The 23,275-nt window shown below is 42.9% G+C and overlaps 2 protein-coding genes across 7 annotated transcripts in view; both read left to right on the top strand.

The window, feature by feature from the left end:
• Nucleotides 1-11,197: 11,197 nt before the first annotated feature.
• LOC109869236 (putative protein 2) lies at nucleotides 11,198-20,756 on the top strand. Of its 4 annotated transcripts, none has more exons than XM_020459228.2 (6): nucleotides 11,198-11,299; nucleotides 11,658-11,815; nucleotides 13,176-13,267; nucleotides 15,533-15,641; nucleotides 18,455-18,586; nucleotides 18,983-20,756. In XM_020459228.2, exons 2-6 carry the CDS (start codon nucleotides 11,720-11,722, stop codon nucleotides 19,133-19,135), a joined length of 582 nt encoding a protein of 193 aa, XP_020314817.1. In that variant the 5' UTR covers nucleotides 11,198-11,299; nucleotides 11,658-11,719; the 3' UTR covers nucleotides 19,136-20,756. The 4 variants fall into 4 exon arrangements, with proteins under 4 accessions (XP_020314817.1, XP_020314819.1, XP_020314818.1 ...); XM_020459230.2 differs by having other exon boundaries at nucleotides 11,210-11,303; XM_020459229.2 differs by having other exon boundaries at nucleotides 11,265-11,332.
• Nucleotides 20,757-22,060: 1,304 nt separating this feature from the next.
• LOC109869670 (dihydropyridine-sensitive L-type skeletal muscle calcium channel subunit alpha-1) overlaps nucleotides 22,061-23,275 on the top strand; it is a 48,043-nt gene continuing 46,828 nt past the window's right edge. For all 3 annotated transcript variants that reach the window (XM_031803886.1, XM_031803885.1, XM_020459940.2), the window contains exon 1: nucleotides 22,061-22,647. In XM_031803886.1, coding sequence (XP_031659746.1) covers nucleotides 22,451-22,647 — 197 coding nt within the window. In that variant the 5' untranslated portion in view covers nucleotides 22,061-22,450. The remainder of the gene's footprint in view (nucleotides 22,648-23,275) is intronic.

Raw genomic sequence — 23,275 nt, 5'->3', positions numbered from 1 at the left:
CCTGGGAGGGAGAGAGAGGGTACACACTATCTTCAATGTCCTCTCATCTTTACCAACTGACGACTTACATTTGTTGAACATTTATTGTAGAGTAAACATAAGCATAACCCCTTTGCTGCATTAGAATTTTGTTACAATAAAACAAATCTGTTGCCTCTCTCTTCTGTTATTCTCTCTCTTCCCGCCTTTCTGTCTCTCTTTCTCTCTCTCTCTCTCTCTCTCTCTCTCTCTCTCTCTCTCTCTCCATTTGCCTCTCTCTCTCTCTCTCTCTCTCATTTGTAATTCTGTGCAGCCTTTGCCTTTCTTATTAGGAAGCATCTCCATGGTTGAAATTCATTCCCGCTGCCTCTCTCACTCCTCTGCACCCAAGTAGTGCACAGCTTCCCCACCCTGTTTTATTCCATCCATTATGTCTCTCTCACATTCCATCTTTCTCTGTCTCTCTCCCTTATTGACTTCATCAGGTTCTTTCCTAACTGGTGGAAGAGTGAAGGCAGTGTAAAGCAGAGGAAGAGAGAATGAAAGAGGCTGTAGGAGAGAGAGAGACAGAGATAGAAAGATGGTGGGAGAGAGACAGACAGAAAGAGAGCGAGATAGAGGTGCGTTGGGGTGGGTTTAGGGGGAAACGCTCCAGTGCTTGGCTGACAAACAGAAGGTCCCTCCAGAGCAGAGCAGATGAGAAGAGAGGAGCGAAAGAAACGGGTGCGAGAAAAGAGAAGGAGGGGAGTTTGATGTGAGCATTCAAACCCCTAACCTCCTTCGCTCTCTTTCCCCAACAGAAAGAAAATCTATGGCTGCTTTCTTAGTATTCCTCCCATCCTCTAGTGAAGCCTCTACGGAAGGAGAACGCAGACAAGCGGATTGCTGGTGAGGCCAGAGCCGGATCTAGCTTTTTGGAGGCCCTAAGCAAGTTGGGGGGCCCCCCACCTCATGGCAAAAACATTTTGTGGACCCTGTCTTGACGGGGGAGAGAAAATGTTATGTTTTAAAGTTCATTTCCTGCAATTCTACACATTATGTCATGGGGCGTAAAGAAAACGTTGCTGTTTGAAAGCTAATTTCCTGCAATTCTACACATTTTGTAATGACTTATGCCATGTTATTATGATCTGAGTGAGAATGACTAACAGATTCAATGGGGGCTCCTCTGGAGGTTAGGGTCCCTGTGCACAAGCCCTTCATGGCTGGTTGGTATTTGTCCATGATTACTACAAGTTTAGATAGCTGGCTAGACATCTACCAATCTAAAAGTTTGGGCACACCTACTCATTTTTTTTTTTTTTAGCTATTTTCTACATTGTACATTGTACATTGTACATTGTAATAGTGAATACATCAAAAATATGAAATAACACATATGGAATCATGTAGTAACCAAAAAAGTGTTCAACAAATCAAAATAGATTTTAGATTTTAGATTCTTCAAAGTAGCCACCCTTTGCCTTGATGACAGCCTTGCACACTCTTGGCATTCTCTCAACCAGCTTCACGAGGAATGCTTTTCCAACATTCTTGAAGGAGTTCCCTAATCTTGAAGGAGGTGACCAAGAACCCAATGGTCACTCTGACAGAGCTCCATAGTTCCTCTGTAGAGATGGGAGAACCTACCAGAAGGACAACCATCTCTGCAGCACTCCACATATCAGGTATTTATGGTAGAGTGGCCAGATGGACGCCACTCCTCAGGAAAAGGCACATGACAGCCCGCTTGGAGTTTGCCAAGAGGCACTGAAAGACTCTCAGACCATGAGAAACAAGATTCCTTGGTCTGATGATACCAAGATTGAACTCTTTGGTCTGAAGGCCAAGCATCACGTCTGGAGGAAATCTTGCACCATCCCTACAGTGAAGCATGGTGGTGGCAGCATCATGCTGTGGGGATATTTTTCAGCGTCAGGGACTGACAGACTAGTCAGGATGAAAGATGAACGGAGCAAAGTACAGCAAGATCCTTGATGCTGGAGCAAAGGTTCCCCTTCCAACAGGACAATGACCCTAAGCACACAATCAAGACAACACAGGAGTGGTTCCGGACAAGCCTCTGAATGTCCTTGAGTGACCCAGCCCAATCAAACATCTCTGGAGAGACCTGAAAGTAGCTGTGCAGCGACGCTCCCCATCCAACCTGACAGAGTTTGAGAGGATCTGCAGAGAAGAATGGGAGAAACTCCCCAAATACAGGTGTGCCAAGCTTGTAGCGTCATACCCAAGAAGGCCCGAGGCTGTAAATAATCACTGCAAACGGTGCTTCAACAAAGCACTGAGTGTCATGTTCTGACCTTAATTCCTTTTTTATGTCTTTGTGTTAGGTTGGTCAGGGCGTGAGTTGGGGTGGGTAGTCTATGTTCTATTTTCTATGTTGTTATATTTATGTGTTTGGCCTAGTATGGTTCTCAATCAGTGGCAGGTGTCGTTCGTTGTCACTGATTGAGAATCATACTTAGGGAGCCTGTTTTCCCCATTTTGGTTGTGGGTGTTTAATTTCTGTTTAGTGTCTGTTCACCTGGCAGAACTATTTCGTTTTCTCTTCGTTGTTATTTTGTGTAGTGTTCAGTTTTTCAATTACAATATGATGAACACTTACCACGCTGCATTTTGGTCCTCCTCTCCTTCCACCAACGAGAATCGTTACACTGAGTAAAAGGTCTGGATACTTATGTAAATGTGACATTTCAGTTTTTTTTAAATATATAAATTAGCAAACATTTCTCAAAAACTGTTTTTGCTTTGTTGTTATGGGTTAATGTGTGTAGATTGATGAGGGAAAAAACTATTGAATACATTTTAGAATAAGGATGTAACCTAACAAAATGTGGAAAAATTCAAGGGGTCTGAATACTTTCCGATGGCACTGTATATATTGTGTCGGGGGCCATCTAGCGGCCAGGGGCCCCAAGCAACAGCTTACATCGCTTATGCCTGGAACTGGCCCTGGGTGAGGCCCAGGCCAGCCTTGTGTGATGCTGCTGCTGGGTGGTGTGGTTGCGTGTGTGACAGGTGTTTGTTCAGGCCTGACAGGGCAGATGGGAAGACTAGCGACTTGAAAGCTCCTCACCAGGGACATGGGCTGGACAAGTACTCCCTTTACCTCTCCTTTCCGCTCATCTCACTTATCACCGGTCCTGCTCTAGTCCTGTACACTCTGTTCTCATGCCAATCAGATCAACATGAACAGTTAGAATCTCATCAACAATTCTGTGATATATTCACTTCTGATTTCTAATACTCGGTTGAGGTGCATGTCATCTATTGTCTTCTATATAAGGGCAAATGGCATAGAAATGCTATCCCATCAATCATCTCTACCACGACTTCCACTAACCAGACACACAAAATCTTTGTCCGTTCCTCTTCCTCTCCCCCAAATTGTTCCTCGTCTGTAACGTGGGGCCTGGTAGTCATGCTTCCCTGATCATTCCAAAGGTCACCGCTTGTAGCCACGGTCATTACTTGTCACTCTTCTCTCCCTCCCTCCGTCCCTCCCTCCCTCCATCTCTCCCTCCTGAAGACACTCTCTGTCATGCATTTCGTTCCTTGGCTCTGGAAGACAGATCAAAGTGACATACTTAGTTGGGCTTTGAAGGTTACGAGAGGAGAGAGTGAGAAGTGATCCAACTACAAAATGAGCAGAATGTGTGGAGTGGACAAGGGAGGGAATGGATGACGCGCGGAGGCAGACAGGAGAGTCAAGGTGATCAAGGTTTGCTCTCAATGGAACCTTGTTAAAGTGTTCGTTTAAGTGTTTCAGTGTATCAGACAATTACAGTTTTCACTGATGCTCCGTCTATCGGCGTCTAAGGATTCATCATTCTGAAGCAGTTGGAGGAAAGTATAGTTGTTGTTCAGCACTAGTCCAATCAGGGTTCTTTATTGGCCTGAATTGTGTTACTGCGGGAGGAACCAAATGAAAAGGAGGCACTGCAGACAAGTAACTGTCTTTCATATAACCACAGAAACAATCGGAAAACAAAGCTACTTTAACACCCTTTTTTTAATTGAAACTAGCTTGATTTGAGGGGATGAAGGGAACAACTTAAAGAGACAGGGATGTGAACACAGGCAGGTGTTGTGTCATTTCATCAACCAGGAGAGGTGAGGTGAGGGGGTAATCATGGCAAAACTTTAATCAGATCAGATCAATTATTCATGTTGAGGGGCCTGGCGACGCGCACGCCCATGCACACAAACGTACACACGACACACTGGCACACCGACGCACACACACACACACACACACACACACACACACACACACACACACACACACACACACCCCTGACAGGCAGACTGGCTAGAATGAATAATGCAAGCAGCATTTACACTGGGAAGTCCATCTCTGATCCCTAATCAGCCAGTTCAGGGAATGACAATTAGACAGAGAGGAAATGTCTCCTGATAGGAACAGGATGAAAGGCAAAACCCTGAAGTAAATATGGGTCTAAAATCAGCATTCCCTACTACACAGTGCCCTACTTTTAACTTTGGTCAAGCAGAAAAGTACTGAGACAAAATGAGTGCACTAGGGAATAGAATGTCATTTCAGACCTTCTGAAAGGTGTGCCGTCCAACATAAGTCCTTGGTGGGCTTTATGTCGTGTCGTTAGCATACTCTATACTCTATACACAACAGGGATGAATTAACAGAGAGAGAATCAAACAACATCAACCACAGTGTTTTTAAAAGCAGTGTATTGAACATGTTAGGACGACTGAGGACGTATGACTCCAAAAAGTAATTGCAAGTACGCTGAACAAAAATATAGATGCAACATTCGATCTTGCGTTCGATCTTGCAACCTTTCGGTTACTGGCCCAACGCTCTAACCACTAGGCTACCTGCCGCCCCTATGGTGGTCACACCAGACACTGACTGGTTTTCTGATCCACACCTTATTTTTCTGTAAGATATCTGTGACCAACAAATGCATATCTGTATTCCCAGTCATGTGAAATCCATAGATTAGGGACTAATGAATGTATTCCCATTGACTGATTACCTTAGAGTTTATATATCTCAGTAAAGTCCTTGAAATTGTTACATGTTGCATTTATAGTTTTGTTCAGTGTATGAACTTATTGGTGTGAAGGGAGGGAAAAGACAGACAGAGGGGTTGGGGGAAGCAGGAAGAGGGGGAGACGGAAGAGGACGACGAGGCAAGGAAGGAGGGGGAGAAGGGATATACATGCAGTAAAAAGGAGAGTGTCAATGTTGGCTGCCACCATTTATCGTTAAATCCCAACCATAAATCACCAAATAATCCCTCATGTTCTCCTCTTCTTCCCGATGCCCTTGGTACCACCACAGCATCAGGTCAAACCACTGGCAATTGAGGCACTTGTCCGTTCCACAGTTTGGGCTGTCGTTACATCATTTTTATGTCCAATATTTTGAGGCGCACTGATGATATTTGGCTTTTTTCAGTTCTTCCCTTGTTTAGTTTTTTTTGCGGACCCTTTGAAAACGTACTCAAGTTCCTTGGATGAGAATCACTAATGGCTGCATCAGTGAAGCACACAACGTGTCAGGGTACAATAGCAGACAGTGGAAGAAAACAGTACATGCTGTACATTCCCTACAAGGCATCGCTAGTGATCCTGCATGTCAGAGGCTGCATTAAACAAGGCAACACTGTCTTGACATCTCCATGGAAACGATCCATTGCATTACTGATACCCAATTCACCTGTGTTCTCTTTACATTCCATTAAATCTTCAGATATTTGAGAGACACAGGAAGAGTAGCCGTATTCCTAAACATTTGACATCTTTACATACATGGTTACAATAGAAAGACACAGCATATTAATACATAATAGCGTGCTATGGGTTTTAGCCTCACCAATCAATAGTATTTGTCAATATAAATCTTATGAGGATAAAGTGCATGTATGGTTGCATATACACTATAGTAATAAAGAGGTTTATTCGTGTGGTAGTTTCAGGGAAACAACTGACTAACAACGCTTCTAAACGATCATTAAAAAACAGAATAATACAGTTAGCATGCATAGTTTATAAATTATAATAACATCAATTGTTATGTTATTTAAAGAGTCCAATATGTCACGTTTACGTGCTTAAATCTGTTGATTGTGTTTGTTGGACAGCACCGTCTATCCTTGTCATGTCCCGGTCCCAGCTGAGGTGTAGAGGAGCGATGAGCGCTCTGGTCCGATGATGTACGGTGTCTCACTTTGACAATGATAGAAAGGTAGCGCAGGTCAGATGGACGGAGAGAGGGATCAGTTCTCCCCTCTATCCTCTACCTCTCCATGTCTCTCCTGTCATCTCTTGATGATGATCTTTATCTACTCTCCTGAATGGTTTCTAATGTCTCCCTCTCTCTATGTGTGTGTGTGTGTGTGTGTGTGTGGGGGCGTGTGGGTGGGCGTGTGGGTGGGTGTGTGTGTGTGTTTTTATTACAGGCAGGTATTAGCATCGACTTGGGAGACGTCTATGAAAATGTCATTGTTTAGTTGTGTTTTTGTTTTATGACACTGTTTATACAGTGTGGATGATTGTTGATACCCAACGGGGAGAGAGAGAGAGAGAGAGGAGAAGGAGAGAGATAAATAGAGAGAGAGAAAGAGAGAGGAGAGAGAGAAAAATAGTGTGTGTGTGTGTGTGTGTGCATGCGTCCATGTGTGGGTGAGAGAGTTACAAGTGTGTGCGTGCATGTGCATGGAGCGTATGTGCCTGTATGAGCGAGTGCGTACGCACATGCGTGTGCGTGTGTGCATGTGCTTCCATCTGTCTGTGTGTGTGTGTGTGTGTGTGTGTGTGTGTGTGTGTGTGTATGGTCGTTGGGGAGAGATTTCTGTCATCACTTTAGAAGGCTATGACCCCAGAACACAGGGCACAGAGCTGCTGTTTTATTCAGTCCATGTCTCACCCCTCCGTGATTGCTGGGAGCTGACTGACTGACATTTGCACATGTAAATCGGTTCCACCCCCCCCCCCAAAAAAACATACGCTGCTTAAGGAAAACAGTGGAGGGACCATGGTCTCTATGTGTGGAGGTGGTGGGATGGAGTGTGTGTGTGTCTGAGAGAGAGTGTGTGTGTTTGTTTGTGTGAGTGCGTGTCCTTATGTGTGCACGCACTCATGTCCATCCGTGTGTGTGTGCACGTCCGTCCGTGCATGTGCGTGTGTCCATCATGTGTCATGGTAGCTCCTAGGGTTTCAAATTCTGTCTGGCTCAATATCCCGCTCTGCTTCAGTGGTCAGTCTCCTCTCTGTCTCCTCACCGAGCATCTCTGTCCCTTAGAGGCAGGCCAGGCTGGAGGAGCTGCCACCTCAACTACTACTCTGCATCTATTTCAGGTGCACTCGCCTCACCTCTTCTCTTGGCGCCACACTCACCAGACACCTCCTCCTCTCCCTCCTCCTCTCCCCCTCCTCCTCTCCCTGGGCTCAGGTGGGTATGTGATTGACAGCTGTCTTCTCAGTCGAGGCAGGAGAATACCACCAGCTGTCTCGGACTCAACAACAGAACAACAGTAGTTCTCAGACTGAGCCAGTGTTTTCTTTTAATCGGCTGTTAATTTGGAATGTTCTCTCACTAACACTTCTATAGTTCAGGCTTTCCCAGAATGATCCCATGGGGCTTCTACGGTTACAGAGATTCACAGTTTATATAAACCAAAATTAGAAAGTAGCTGTACTTCTTCGATCCATAGGGTTTCACAACATCATGTTGTGGTGTCCCCCTGGGTTTGCGGAAGCCTTTAGCATTTTCAATGGAATCTATCATTCAAATGTACAGTACCAGTCAAACGTTTGGACACGCCTACTCATTCAAGAGTTTTTCTTTATTTGTACTATTTTCTACATTGTATTTTCTACATACTTTTTTGGTTACTTCATGATTCCATGTGTTATTTCATAGTATTGATGTCTTCACTATTATTCTACAATGTAGAAAATAGTCCAATAAAGAAAAGTAGGTGTGTCCAAACTTTTAAACTGGTACTGTATGAAGTGCTCTGTTAAGTGCTCTATGGTAGAACATTAAGCTTTGAATAAGGTCTAAAGCAGCAGTTGCTAAAATAACTCCATGTTTGATAACCATGGCACTGGCAGCAAATTCAGTCATGCCCAAAACAACCCTACTACTTGATGAAGACAAATGTGCAAACCCAGGTTGGCAGGATTGCTCTCTCGCCGAGCGTGCTCGGCTACAGTTGGGAGGGCGGAACCATAGCGTTGTGATTTATAGTTTTGTGTTGTCCCTGGTCGATGGATCACCACTCTCTGCTGCCTCCTAGCCACCAATGTAATTACAGTGTGTATCTATTAGAAATAAAATGTCAGGAATCCCAAGCACGTACACACACACACATGCACACACAGTCAAGGCACCAACCACCATAATTACGTTGTGTCTATTAGAATAGTGATAGTCATACTACCCAAAGCACATCACTGAGAGGTGAGGAGAGGAGAGGAGAGGAGAGGAGAGGAGAGGAGAGGAGAGGAGAGGAGAGGAGAGGAGAGGAGAGGAGAGGAGAGGAGAGGAGAGGAGAGGAGAGGAGAGGAGAGGAGAGGAGAGGAGAGGAGAGGAGAGGGGGGAAGTATCACTTACCGGTGTTGTTGTGTTGTTATTCAAACAGTGTACTCTGCAATAAAATGATAGAGAGAAAGAGAGGACTCCACTTTAGGAACTACAGAAGATGTAAAGGTAAAGGTCAAAAAGAAGAATGGTTAGAAGTAGTACTGGAGGGAGTGGGAGAGGTGGAGTGAGGAGTAGTGAAAAGGCAGAGAAAAAGGTAGGCTACAATATTGTGTTTCTAATTGGAACATTCATTTCACAACAAATCTTAACAGTCTTTCTTTTCATTTTGTCACGCAAGCCCTATATTCCAAATTGATGCACAATATCTAACAGTCCTGAGAATATCTGTGCTTTAATCAGTTGTAAAGGTTACATCAATATGTGCAATTGATTGAATTGGAGGTTCCAAGAACATACAATAGCTGGTCGTTAGACATCAAGGCATATTGAAAGCTGCTATTCTTCCTCAATACCTCTCACATCCTACTACAGGGATGAGCCCTATTATAAAGTATCTGTGTCACAATGGAGGAGCTTATGCCACTGGGCCCAGTCAGTGACTGTGGACTTGGAACCTTGTAGCATCACCTAGTGGTCAAACTGACTACTTTTTGCTACAACAAAAAATGTCTTGTACGCTTTTGCTTCTTGGTGGATATTCAAAAGATGTTCTTACATTCTATTTAGACCATTGAAATGGAAAGACGATCTAAACTCGTATGGTGGTTCTGAGTGTTCTGTTCTGACCTTTCAGGTGATGAAAGGCCAGTGACTGTATGCCTCAGTGGGCAGAGGTCGGTGTCCTTAAACAGACAATTAGCCTTTGGGTGTAAAGACCCTCACTGTGCAGGAGACAGGAAGGGTTACTGCTGAAGAGAAGAGGCTAATAATGGCAGAGCTGGTGAAGCGTAATTTCTCACAGCCTCATTCTGGCGAGAAAGACTCGTGAAAGCAGGATATTGGACTCAATGTTTTGGGGCTGATACCAGGAATGCACCATGGATGTCCACTGTACTCAGTACTTGCTTAACACATGTAGGACATAGGAAAGGTGGGAAGGGGGTTGCACTCTTGAACTGTATAACTCCCCAACAATGCAGCTGTATTGAATCTGAAGTGTGCAGCATTCTGACCTTTCGTCCTCAGGTCAAGAAGACCCTCCAATAGGTCAAGAGGGAATCTCACCGTAATAAAAAAAAACACAGGACAGATTCAGGTGGCGAGAAAGAAGATGACAAGCAAAGAATACAGAGTAGCGTTCACACGGATAACATAGCTCGTTACGGAAGTATCAGCTTCTCCAACTGCTCTTTCAGTTGCTTGTGTGCATTATTGGTGTGTATGGCTTATTAAGGGTAGCCTAGGGTCTAGGGTGGGTAGCTCACTATAGAGATATTCATCTTAGATTTTTTTTTAGAATACATGTTTTTTTTCTTCTCCACTCCAGATACAAACATATACATATGAACAACAACTTACAGACGCACACAAACAATGACTACATCTCACCTGCCCAGACCCACATGTTCTCACCCCCCAGCCATAAGTGCCCGTGTTGTTTTTTTCCACTTGTCCTTAAATTGTACCTATTTGTTTTTCTCGGTCGCCCATTTCAATATATTTTTTATTTATTTGATTTTTCCATTATGTTAATGATGGCGGATTGATTGATATCTAATTTGTTAGTATACGTTTTTTTTTCTCAAGATCAGTGATGAGAAGAGAATCATCTAGCCCATTGGATATTTCACTACGCCCCCATATACCATATATTGAAATAGGCATTCAGACGGATTAAAAGTATGTTTACATTGTAATACAGTAATACAACTTTCTATCCCAATGACTTATTTTGCCCTTTATATCATTCCCAGAATGCATGGATTATTGAGTCATTCGTTTTACACTTAAGACACGACTCTGCTGTTGTGCTGTAGAATTTGTGAAAAGATTTGAAATCAACATTTCGTGATATCTTGGTCAGTCCAAAATTACGACATTTTTTCATTTTCTTCAATGTTGTTATAGTGTTCTTAACTATGAAGTTGTTCATGTTCTCAGCTTAAGCCTTTGAAGATAGACACGTAAAAAAATATTCTCGGGTTGAGCATGAGCATCTTCAAATATGTACCCATTGTTACTCTTTAGTGCATTTAACAAGCCTTGGGTGCCAGGTTGATACAATACCATGTCTGGAAGGGTAAAACCATGTCAAACTTTCCATTTTATTCTATGCATTTTATTTGCCCACGTAAAGTATGTCATGAACGAGTGTACTTTTTTAAAGAGAATGTCTGTGGTGGAGTAATTGGTATTACCGAGAGTTTTTTTTCTACCTGTGAGATTTATGGCAAGATTATTCCATTTTATTAGATCTGCTTTCATAATGTAATACAGTTTTCTTTATATATGATATTGATATGACTACCAGGAAATGGAGCTATTGATCGGGTCAAGAAGAAGAAGCAGGGATTTACCTTATACTTTCCACCAGAGCGAGAGAGGATACACATTTTAGTCAGTCAGAGGACACACATTTGTCAATAGATTACACACACTGGACTGAGGCTTTTTCCCAATAGACATCAAATCGCATGCAATGATGTACACAAATTGTATAATGCCAGGGATCCTAGTAGGTCACACTTTTTAAATGTTTTATTCCAACCCAGTAGGTGGCACCATTGAAGTTGTTGCCAACAACGGTTAACACCACTGAAGAAGAACAGCTGAAGTCATCTTGTGGTATGTGCGTATGAAATAAATAACGTTTCCAAGGTATTTACTTGCTAATAAGTATATCGCTGGTGTGGTATTTTTTCTGTTTAATTTGCAACATACACATATACATCAATGGCACGAATGTCTTCGACTTAGCTTCCATTTTAGGCCCTGTTGACAGCTTGCTAGCTGTTGTTGCTGTATCACTGTTGACAGCAGTTGTAAATTAATTTGTTTATTTCAAAATGTAGCCAGAGAGAACATGTGGGAGACAACTTAATGGAATGATATGTAGTATCAAGCTATGTAACTAACATGTAACTAAACTAACTAAGATTTGCCATAAAGAGTGTGTTTGTGTGCCCTCTTCCTCCTCATATAGGGTAGTGTTCTTCCTCCAGTCCAGGGTAAGGAGGTTGCTACCTGGCGGGTCTGTCTGTTAGTATGTCGTCCAGGAGAGAACAGACTTCCAGGTCCCTTTTAGTCGGCCTGCTGGTTGTACTGCTCAGTGACGCCATCTCCTTTGCACATGCTAGTAAGGTATATCAATTCCAGGACCATCAACTCTGGTGTATTCTAGCCCAGATCCGTTTCTGCTGTCTTGCCAATTCCATTGCCATAGCTGGCAACTTTTGAAGAAAGCTTTGTGTGATATTTGCTATGTGGATTTCATTGCCCAATGGCACAACCCCTAGATGGGCGTCTGGGGGTCCTGTTGTAAAAGCTAATTTCCTGCAATTCTACATATTCTGACATGGTTTAGGCCTATGACCAGAGTGGAAGATAATTTATTTTAGGACAACTGTTACGTTGAGTATGCACATTATTATAATATTTTTTTAATAATTATCTGGCTGTTTGACACTTTATTCAGACAGTAATTAAACGAGATGGGGAGACAGGAAAATGGGAAGGTTGGATGCAGGGATTGGTCCCTGTTCTCATGTGGAAAGTTGTATCTGACATGTGCCAGCGAGTGTTACCACTACACCAAAACTCTGTACAGTAAATACTAATATTAATGGTTTATGGCAGTGGGTAACCAAATCATAAGATTGTATTCTCCTTGTCCATAGACTGCTTTCAAGGTAAGGGCACAAACATTTTGTAATTTAGGTAAACTATCTCTTTAAAATAGGGCTGAAAATCCTGCTTGCTCTCCAGGAGGGTTGGCCACCTCTAATGTTTCCCCTGGGTGTTTGAAAAATGTTCTTGTTATTACAATTATAACAATTTCTCAAAATCACCCAACCTTCAATAAAAGTCTAATGAATTTCAATAATCAGGTGGTTTATTCCTTCTAGTTTAATATCATTGTCATCGTCTCACTCTACATAGATGCAATATGTGTTTTATGAGTTGTGAGTCCCCCCTAAAATGTCTCAAATGTTATTTGGTTCCTGGAGCATATAATATCCGGTGACGATTTGTATGACTCAATCAAAACGGTCCATTAATGGCTGAAAAAGACATGATTTAATATGATCCATTTTCAAAGACCCAAGTAGGTAAGATTTGAAATATGTGATTACACTGGAAAAATAGTGTCGAAGTGGAATAATAAAACAAGTGTGGGGAATAAACAGCAGTGTTATGCTGACAAGCACACGAATCAACCCTATATTTTAGCCCATTGTCCTTTACTTTTCAATTACGTGAGATATTAGAGATGTGCCGTGAGAAGAGGGTCAAACGCATGTGTCTCACAGCCAATGCGTGAGAGTTGGCAGCTCTGCGATGGCCTACAGCGTTTGGCGTGACAAATGACAATGACAGCAATGGCGTTGACAAGACAGCACAAATAGACCTGGTATAAGCTAGTGTATACTGCTGCTACTGTCATTTTTTTGATAATGCACATGTCACTGTATAGTAATAAAGATCTTCTCTATATTCTCAGAGTTTTGAAGATGTGCGCTGCAAGTGTATCTGTCCACCCTACAGGAACATCACCGGACACATCTACAGCAGGAATGTCTCCCAGAAAGATTGGTGAGCAATTGTCTAGTGCATAACATGTGCATGCACATAATGCTGAATTCACAGTCTAGTCTTCCAATCTAGGGGTGGTGGATTTCAAGTTCCATACCAAAAAAAAAACATCCTAGACCAACTTTACTCCACACACAGAGATACATACAAAGCTCTCCCCCACCCTCCATTTGGCAAATCTGACCACAATTCTATCCTCCTGATTCCTGCTTACAAGCAAGAACTAAAGCAGGAAGTACCAGTGACTTGCTCAATACGGAAGTGGTCAGAGGACGCGGATGCTACACTACAGGACTGTTTTGCTAGCAGGAGGGACTGGTGCACTTCACAAAATAGATGGCATCATGAGGGAGGACAATTATGTGGGTATATTGAAGAAACATCTCAAGACATCAGTTAAAGCTTGGTTGCAAATGCGTCTTCCAAATTGACAATGACCCCAAGCATACTTCCAAAGTGTGGCAAAATGGCTTAAGGACAACAAAGTCAAGGTATTGGCGTGGCCATCACAAAGCCCTGACCTCAATTCTATAGAAAATTTGTGGGCAGAACTGAAAAAGTGTGTGCGAGCAAGGAGGCCTACAAACCTGACTCAGTTACACCAGCTCTGTCAGGAGGAATGGGCCAAAATTCACCCAACTTATTGTGGGAAGCTTGTGGAAGGCTACCTGAAACGTTTGACCCAAGTTAAACAATTTAAAGGCAATGCTACCAATTACTCATTGAGTGTATGTAAACTTCTGACCCACTGGGAATGTGATGAAAGAAATAAAAGCTCAAATAAATCGTTCTCTCTACTATTATTCTGACATTGAAAAATGTGTTTTAATGACTCCAACCTAAGTGTATGTAAACATCCGACTTCAACTGTATGTGAGAATGCTGTTCATCGACTACAGCTCAGCGTTCAACACCATAGTGCCCACGAAGCTCATCACTAAGCTAATGACTCTAGGACTAAACACCTCCCTCTGCAACTGGATCCTGGACTTCCTGAAGGGCCGCCCCCAGGTGGTAAGAGTAGGCAACAATACGTCTGCCATGCTGATCCTTAACACTGGGGCCCCTCAAGGGTTTGTACTTAGTCCCCTCCTGTATTCCCTGTTCACCCATGACTGCGTGGCTAAACACAACTCCAACACCATCATTAAGTTTGCTGACAACACAACAGTGGTAGGTCTGATCACCGATGAGACGGCCTATAGGGAGGAGGTCAGAGAACTGGCAGTGTGGTGCCAGGACAACAACCTCTCCCTCAATGTGAGCAAGACTAAGGAGCTGATCGTGGACTACAGGAAAAGGCGGGCCGAACAGGCCCCCATTAACATTGACGGAGCAGGTTGAGAGTTTCAAGTTCCTTGGTTTCCACATCACCAAAGAACTATCATGGTCCAAACACACCAAGCCAGTCATGAAGAGGGCACGACAAAACCTTTTCCCCCTCACGAGATTGAAAAGATTTGGCATGGGCCTCCAGATCCTCAAAAGGTTCTACAGCTGCACCTTCGAGAGCATCCTGACCGGTTGCATCACCACCTGGTATGGCAACTGCTCGGCATCTGACCGTAAGGCGCTGCAGAGGGTAGTGCGACCGGCCCAGTACATCACTGGGGCAAAGCTTCCTTCCATCCACGACCTATATAATACGCGGTGTCATAGGAAAGCCCATAAAATTGTCAGAGACTCCAGTCACCCAAGTTATAGACTATTTTCACTGCTACCGCACGGCAAGTGGTACCAGAGCGCCAAGTCTAGGACCAAAAGGCTCCTCAACAGCTTCTACCACCAAGCCATTAGACTGCTGAACAATTCATAAAAATCGCCACCAGACAATTTACACTGTTGCTTCTTGCTGTTTGTTTGCTACCTATGCATAGTCACTTCACCCCCACCTACATATACAGATTACCTCAACTAGCCTGTACCCCTGCACACTGACTCGGTACCGGTGCCCCCTGTATATAGCCTCGTTATTGTTATTCTTATTGTGTTACTTTTTATTATTACCGTACTTATAATATTAGCCTACTTGGCAAATACTTTCTTCTTGAACTGCACTGTTGGTTAAGGGCTTTTCACGGTAAAGTCTACAGTTGTTGCCTACACTTGTGGCAAATAAAGTTTGATTTGGTTTAAATGAATAGATTTCCGTTTGTTGTTTATGGTAGTCATGGAAAGGCTCAACTAAAAATGTAGACTACATTTTGGCCCAGTCCATAATGTCATCTTGGATCCATCATAATATGTGTATTTATCGGTCCCCAGTAAGTGCCTCCATGTGGTGGAGCCCATGCCAGTGCCGGGCCATGATGTGGAGGCCTACTGTCTGCTGTGTGAGTGCAAGTATGAAGAACGCAGCAGCAACACCATCAAGGTACTGAGGTCTGACCCTTACACACAGTCCATCAACTGGTATTAACTGATGTTGGGTGTGGTTAAATTCCACGTGCCCATAGGAACAATTTTGCCTCTTAAATAACTCTCCCGAGGTTAAGGGTCACCGATTGTAACTCAGCAATGGTGGAAAGTGACTTCTAAGGACTTACTGTCCACTTAGCAGATGGTTTCTAGCCTTAAGTTATGCTATGGCTTGGGCTGTGGGAGAACGGAACAGAACAGCTTTTATAATACGTTTTTTGTTCTTTGTGTTTTTTGGTTAATGTTACGGACTCTCTGGAGAACGTTTCTGCCCCCCCCTTTTGTGCACAATTGTTTTATGAAACCTTTAAAATACAGTCGTGGTTCGCTTTATGCTTTGAATCCAGCATTTCCATACCTGGGCAACCGAAGATTCCCAACTGTGGTAAAAACTGACAGGTGGTAATGCTAAAGAGGAAATGGTATAGGAGCATGGTGTTCAAAACCATGACTAAAAGAATACATTCACTGACTATCCATACAGCATGTTCTGTATGTAAGGCCCGTATCTAATAAGTGTAAATGCCAGATAATGAGAGAACCAGATTGTACTGAAATGCATGTTTTTTACACCTTAATGTTTATCAGTAAAATTCATTACAATTTCATTAAGGTAATGTTGTACATTATGGCTAGCTTACTGGTATCTAATTGTAGTAGAAGGTTCCACTACTAAGACCACAGGTTACAAACACATTACGGTGACAACAGAATGACCCTACTTAAGCCACATGAGTTTCCCCCTCCCCAAAAGGATGATGATAATAATAATCATTTTGCTAGGTATCGTTAGCTAGCGCTAGTTGGCTGTACCTTAGCCAAAACTCCTGTATTTTTCATCATATAGCTTGTTTAGAGCATCAATGAAATGACAGTATCGAATCACAATACATTGATAATCTTGAGAATCGCTATACATATCGTATCGTCACAAGTTTTGTGATAATATTGTGTCACGATAATATTAAGTACTCGTTACATTTTGAATGCTTAGCAGAACAGGGAAATGGTCTAATTCACGCACTTATCAAGAGAGAATCTCCGTCCCTACTGCCTCTGATCTGGCGGACTCACGAAACACAAGTGCTTTGTTTGTAAATGATGTATTATTTATACTTTTACTTTTGATACTTAAGTATATTTTAGCAATTACATTTACTTTTGATACTTAGGTATATTTAAAACCAAATACTTTTACTCAAGTATGATTTTACTGGGCGACTTTCTACTTGTCATTTTTGGATGAATTTACATTTTTGTCTCTTCTATGGATGAATAGACAGCATGTATGGCCTCGTGTGGGCGAGCGGTTTGCTGATGTCAACGTTGTGAACAGAATGCCCCATGGACAACAAACACAATTGCATTTTGTGGACGGCGATTAGAATACACAGCGATACCGTGGCAAGATCCTGAGGCCCGTTGTCATGCCATTCATCCGCCGCCATTCATCACCTCATGTTTCAGCATGATAATGCACGGCCTTGTGACGCAAGGATCTGTACACAATTCCTGGAAGCTGAAAATGTCCCAGTTCTTCCATGACCTGCATACTCAGCAGACATGTCACCCATTGAGCATGTTTATGGATCGACAGCGTATTTCAGTTCCCACCAATATGTGGAGATGTGTTGCGCTGCATGAGGCAAATGGTGGTCACACCAGATACTGACTGGTTTTCTGATCCACGACCCCACCTTTTTTTTTTAAGGTATCTGTGACCAACAAATGCATATCTGTATTCCCAGTCATGTAAAATCCATAGATTAGGGCCTAATTTATTTATTTCAATTGACTGATTTCCTAATGAACTGTAACTTTAATCGTTGGAATTGCTGAAGGTTGTGTTTATATTTTTGTTCATTTTAAATTGTTAACAGAATTTTGAGTTGAATCACTTAATTCCAAATACATATATATTAGTAAAAGCACTATAACTAATTGGTAGGTCTACCTTTACTTGTTACATCTGTGAACTTTCATTATACATCTGTGAACTTTCATTATTGTTCACCTAATACCTTTTTTGCACCATTGGTTAGAACCTGTAAGTAAGCATTTCACTGTAAGGTTTACTCCTGTTGTATTCGGCGCACGTGACAAATAAACTTTGATTTGATTATGCTCCCTCATGAAGGAGAGAAATTAGAAAATATCTTTGGTAACGGAATTCCAAGGCACAGGGCAATGTTTCTTAAACTTTCACAAGGTAAATAATTTCTCCAAAACGAAATATAACTGTTGATATTATTTGGCAGGGGTCTTTAGGTCGACAGTAATGTGTTTTGGTGTATTTCTAATACTTATTAAGACTTTTTCTGGTCAATGTTTTCTAAGACCCCTTTTCCATCTGACCAGAAATCCAAGCCTTTGCTTGTTCTTAATATTTAGGAGAGAAAATAGCTGCTCAAATGTATATATGCCTTAATTTCTAAAATAAATATCTGGACTCTTAACTTTAATTTGACACTAGATTTGACATGCTCCTATGCAGTTCACATGTTGGTGTTCATGGGGTCATTTTACTTCTTTTTTTACATGCCATGCTTTTTTAGATACTGCATTTGCCAATAATGTTTATAATAAATGAGAGATTTATAATATAGAAGTAATGTGTGAAATATCCCTCTCCCTCTGCTTATTTTGTAATAATACATATTTTCTTCTCTTCTGCATATGTTTTAATATTTGCCTTTGCATTTCAAAAAGCAGCCAAAGGCCTTGTTTTCCCGAAATGTAATCAAAGCTGCATTATATCCTCTGTCCCAGGTGACCATCCTCATCTACCTGTCAGTGGTGGGCTCCCTCCTCCTCTACATGCTGTTCCTGCTGCTGGTTGACCCTCTGATCCGTAAACATGACCCCTATATCCAGCCCCTTCACAACGACGAGGACTCTGAGGTCGGCCAACCTTTTAAATACACATAGGCACACACAAATGAATGAGTTACTTTAACTGTTTGAATTCTGAAAGGTCAGACATATACAGGAGCTCTTTTTCCAGTTATCCTCTGTAGAGTGTCAAGCTTTTTGCTCCTCCACACAGTCATCACACAGAGGGATCATAAACTCACATTACCTATCAATTAAGCTTCGTGCTTTGATGACTTTAGTTCTCTCTCTTGATACCGCTACGTTTTGTTGAGGTTAACCGGGGAAGGTCAACAGGTGAAGAACACAGGAGTATGTGTGACAAGAACACAGGAGTATGTGTGACGTCTTGTGTCTGTAACGTCCTGTGTCTGTAACGTCCTGTGTCTGTAACGTCCTGTGCTCTGTCTCTGTCTCCCCTCACAGGACATGCGGCCGCAGCCTGAGGGTGGCAGCGCTGCTCAGGGAGGCAGAAGTAACACCGTACTGGAGAGGGTCGAGGGGGCACAGCAGCGGTGGAAAAAGCAGGTCCAGGAACAGCGCAAGACTGTCTTTGACCGACACAAGATGCTTAGTTAAACCCCAATGGCTGGCTTCAGATCAGAGGCTAGTCACCTCCTGAGCTTTGTCCACATCTGCTGCTGTTATACTGTCATTAGCTGCATCGTTGTTGTTCAGGATTTCAGTTCCTTTGCCATTTCAATACATTCCCAGCACCTTTAGGACAGCTTATGTACAGTAATGCTGTTTGGAATGATGGCTGGCTCAAATTGTCCTTTGTTTCCAAAATGGTGGTTGCAGTCATGACTCCAAAGCTAAAGAATACAGATGTGATAGATGTGTACCAAATGAGGAGTATAACAAAACAGCATAATGCAAGTTGCATCTTCATCTGTACAAAACATTAAGAATACCTGCGCTTTCCATGACACCGACTGACCAGGGGAAAGCTATGATCCCTTATTGATGTCACTTGTTAAATCCACTTCAATCAGTGTAGAATGAAGGGATGGAGACAGTTTTAAAGAAGGATGATTAAGCCTCGAGACAATTGGGACATCGATTGTGTGTGCGCCATTCAGACGGTGAATGGGCAAGACAAAATATTTGTGCCTTTAAATGGTGTATGGTGGTAGGTGCCAGGCTCACCGGTTTGTGTCAAGAACTGCAACGCTGCTGGGTTTTTCCACACTTCACAGTTTCCCAAAGGACATCCACCCAACTTGACACAACTGTGGGAAGCATAGGAGTCAACATGGGCCAGCATCCCTGTGGAACGCTTTTATGCTGTTCTGAGTGCAAGAAGGGGGTGGGGGTTGCAACTCAATATTAGGAAAGTGTTTCTAATGTTTGTTATACTTGGTGTATACCGTTAAATGAAACTGGATATATTGCAATGACGTCGTAAAAAACGCTTGAAAGAATAGGACTGATTCAGAATGTCTTAATATGCTTAAGCACCTTTTAAATAGATATATATTTTCAACCCTCATTGTAGCATTGTTGTGTTGTGAAGCTACCTCAGTACCTCGGGTTTTTATTAAGCCTTGTGATAATGATTCATAGTTTTGCTGACTTTGTTTTGAGAGGCTCTGAAGTGGAGACTTGAGTTTGTTGAAACCTCTGAGGTAGCTGAATGTGAATGGCTTGGCTTGAAAACGCTCTTTTATAATGTAGTTATTAAGTGTAGAATCACTGGTTAATGGTTTTTGGAATTACTGGACTGCCAAATGGCTTTGAATGATTCTAGAGGGGAATATTGCAGTCAGTTGGATTGCTTCTCACATTGTTAGCGAGGACTGATGCTTTGTGCTGTGGTGTGCATGGGGGGGTGGGGGGGGGGGGGGGGATTTCCATTCACAAGGTGACGTTATGCTGGCCTGCTTTTACTCAGACATACATGTTACGGAATGATGATGATGTCTGTTGAAATATTATTTCTTAGTGTGTTTTTTAGCTGTTGTATTTAAATGCAGATGCACTCTTTTTAATTGACGTTGTTTTGAATATAATTTTCATAATGTGAAAATGATCGGTTGATTTTTAAGACATCAACTGATACGTTTGAATCGGTTATTACATTTGTTTGTTACAGTTGTCATATCTTGCACTGTTGAAAGAATGTCTGTTTGATGTAATTGTCTACATCATGCTTGGAAAACAATAAAAGAAAAAAGTTCCCTTGGCTTATATATCCTGTTGAAGTTGTTTGGTGAAATCTGTTTAAAGTAGTTTGAAGCCACTTTTGTCTTCATTCATTATGTTAGAGCCCTTGTTGTCACTTGCATTGCTTACTGAAGCCGTATCCCTCGTCTTCTGTTGTGCTTGTATTACTCATGACCACTAGATGGCAGCACATCATTTTAAAAATATTTTTTATATAGGCCTGTCTATGTTAGCTGGGCCTGGGGGGGGGGATACTTCAAAGAACAAAATGACCAACTGCACATTTTGTTAACAGAACACTTAGCTTAGTCCTTTTTAACAACGTTGCAGTAGCTAGAGGACTTGTGATAAGCTATTTCACAGCCTTTATGATTAACCTTTCAAGTTGAAATTAAATGCTTGTGTGTTGTAGTGTTGTTTTTTTGGTTTGGTATAGGAAGTTAGAAGTTGTGGATGGTATTCTTTTGATGCAGTTTAGACATGCCACCTGCCCTATCCTGGAGAGGGGTTCTGTGGAATTATGGTGTCGAGATCAATGTCAAACAGGTAAATATGTTGTGTAACACTTCAGAGAAATCATGACAACATGAGAAGACTCTTAATCGTCGCTAATGGCCCTATTCCCTATATATTGCACTACTTTTGGCCAGGGTCCTGGTCAACACTAGCACACTAAATAGGGAGTAGGGTGGCATTTGGGATGCATCCTTTGTGTTCCTGCCTGCCAACTCACTGTGCTGTTCAGATGAAGAATGTTTATACTGTAGACTAGTTTGGGTTGGTACTATGATATAAACACTCCTCCATCTGCACTGTGTCACAGAAGCACAACAAGTCAGCCTGCCCTGGCCACTGAAGGCAAGAAAGAACATCCACACCTCTTTTCCTCCCTCTCTCCTCCCTCTTTTCTCCTCTCTTCTTTTTCATGTGTTCAGACAATGCCGCTAGAGCTGCTACAAGTACCTCCTTCCTGGCCTCCCTCTTTCCTCTTCTTCATGTTCACAGATGAGTGTCATCTTTAGATCTCTAGTCGGTAAGGGGACAGCTGCACACTTTCTCTGTCTCTCCTTGGTACAGGCTGTTTTTTCTGCTGCCTCAGGAGGACTTCCTCTCTCACTGACTGATCGTGCTTCCCCCTTCATTCCTTGTGTGCACCGTCCCCCACGCCCTCAACCCCCAAAACCCCCTTAGCTACCCCTCTACTCTCTACACCCTCCTCACCCCCCCCCCCCTGCTGTCATTCCCCCTACCCTCCACCTCCAGCCTGTTAGCCATCCCCAAGCATGGCTACAGTCAGGCCGTCGTTAGCGCTCTATATTTAAATCAGGGAGGCGGCCGGGCCAGCTGCTGTTCTTCAAGCAGCTCAGAGACAGCTCCTCTAAGTTTTCCTCTCCTGGTCTGGTGCAGTTTACTCCTCTAACAGGAGCCTGGGCCAAGTGGATCGCTGTCCTCTCCCTGTTCCTGTGGCTCTGAGGGAGAGAGAGACAAGAGTCAGGAGGACAGAAAGAAGGAGAGAGGGAAGGGAGTGGAGGCAGAAGAGAAGAGAGCACAGAACTGACGACCTAATGATTGTGGAAGTTCTGGAACTTAAGCGGGGCCACAGTGGAGTCACAACACAAAGTTGTGTAGCAGATACAACCGTTTCTGGAATATTTGGTGGTGATTAGAGGAGAGGACGTATCTTCCCAGGATTTAGAAGCTTTGTCCCAGGCGGGACAGTAGGACAGTATGGCGTCCAGCGGTGAGCCGGCGATGGCTGCGTTGACGTCGTTCATCATGAACGAAGAGGAGCTGAAGAGGAAGCAGAGGGATAAGTTGAAGAAGATGCAGGCGACGGGGGGTAACCCTCGCCCTGCCCGATCCCTCTTCTTCTTCACTCTCAATAACCCCTTCAGAAAAGCCTGCATTAACATCGTAGAGTGGAAGTATCCTTTCAGGGCCCGTTACAGTACACAGAAATGCATGCGCGCACACATGCACCCTGCACTCTTTAACACAATCCTGACTCTTGCTCTTTGATTCTGTCGAAGAAATGTTCCATGTGACTTATTTAAGTGATAATGCCCGAGAAGTACAGGTGTTTGTTGGATATGTTGGGACGGGAGTTGTTAAGGCCCGAGACGAAGTCGGGTGTTATACTCTCTGTATGCTCTCTACTCATGTCATGCCTTTATTCTCTACAGAACATTTATGTGCTTGGTGGTTGAACCTTCTATTCTACAGTGTCACTCTCGTTTGGACATTTCACAGACTTTAAATGTGTCACTTGCCAAATGTTTTTTTTTAGACCAAGTACATATGCAAAAGCAATCTGCCTGCCATGCTAAAAGTGTACCAATAGTTTAACAGGGAACTTCCCAGCTGGTGCATTTAGTTCCTAAGCGCAGCCATGTCTATAATCCTCTTTCAAATCTATGTTGAGGAACTGTTGTAGGTGTTAAAACATTTGTTATGCAGCCTGCCTGGGTTGCCCACCCAGAGTCTATGTGAAATATGTAACCCCAGTCTTTTCACTGTCCGGGAGTGCTTATCCACGGGTTAACCCTGCACGAT

The sequence above is a fragment of the Oncorhynchus kisutch genome, linkage group LG24, assembly GCF_002021735.2.
Source record: "Oncorhynchus kisutch isolate 150728-3 linkage group LG24, Okis_V2, whole genome shotgun sequence".
Lineage (NCBI taxonomy): Eukaryota > Metazoa > Chordata > Actinopteri > Salmoniformes > Salmonidae > Oncorhynchus > Oncorhynchus kisutch.
This window is presented reverse-complemented; position numbering and strand designations above follow the sequence as displayed.

Coding starts and splice junctions, on each gene's coding strand:
- LOC109869236 (XM_020459228.2), top strand. CDS start 11,720: ATGTCGTCCAGGAGAGAACAGACTTCCAGGTCCCTTTTAGTCGGCCTG. Junction 11,816..13,175: donor CCTTTGCACATGCTAGTAAG/GTATATCAATTC, acceptor CTATATTCTCAG/AGTTTTGAAGATGTGCGCTG. Junction 15,642..18,454: donor GCAGCAGCAACACCATCAAG/GTACTGAGGTCT, acceptor CCTCTGTCCCAG/GTGACCATCCTCATCTACCT.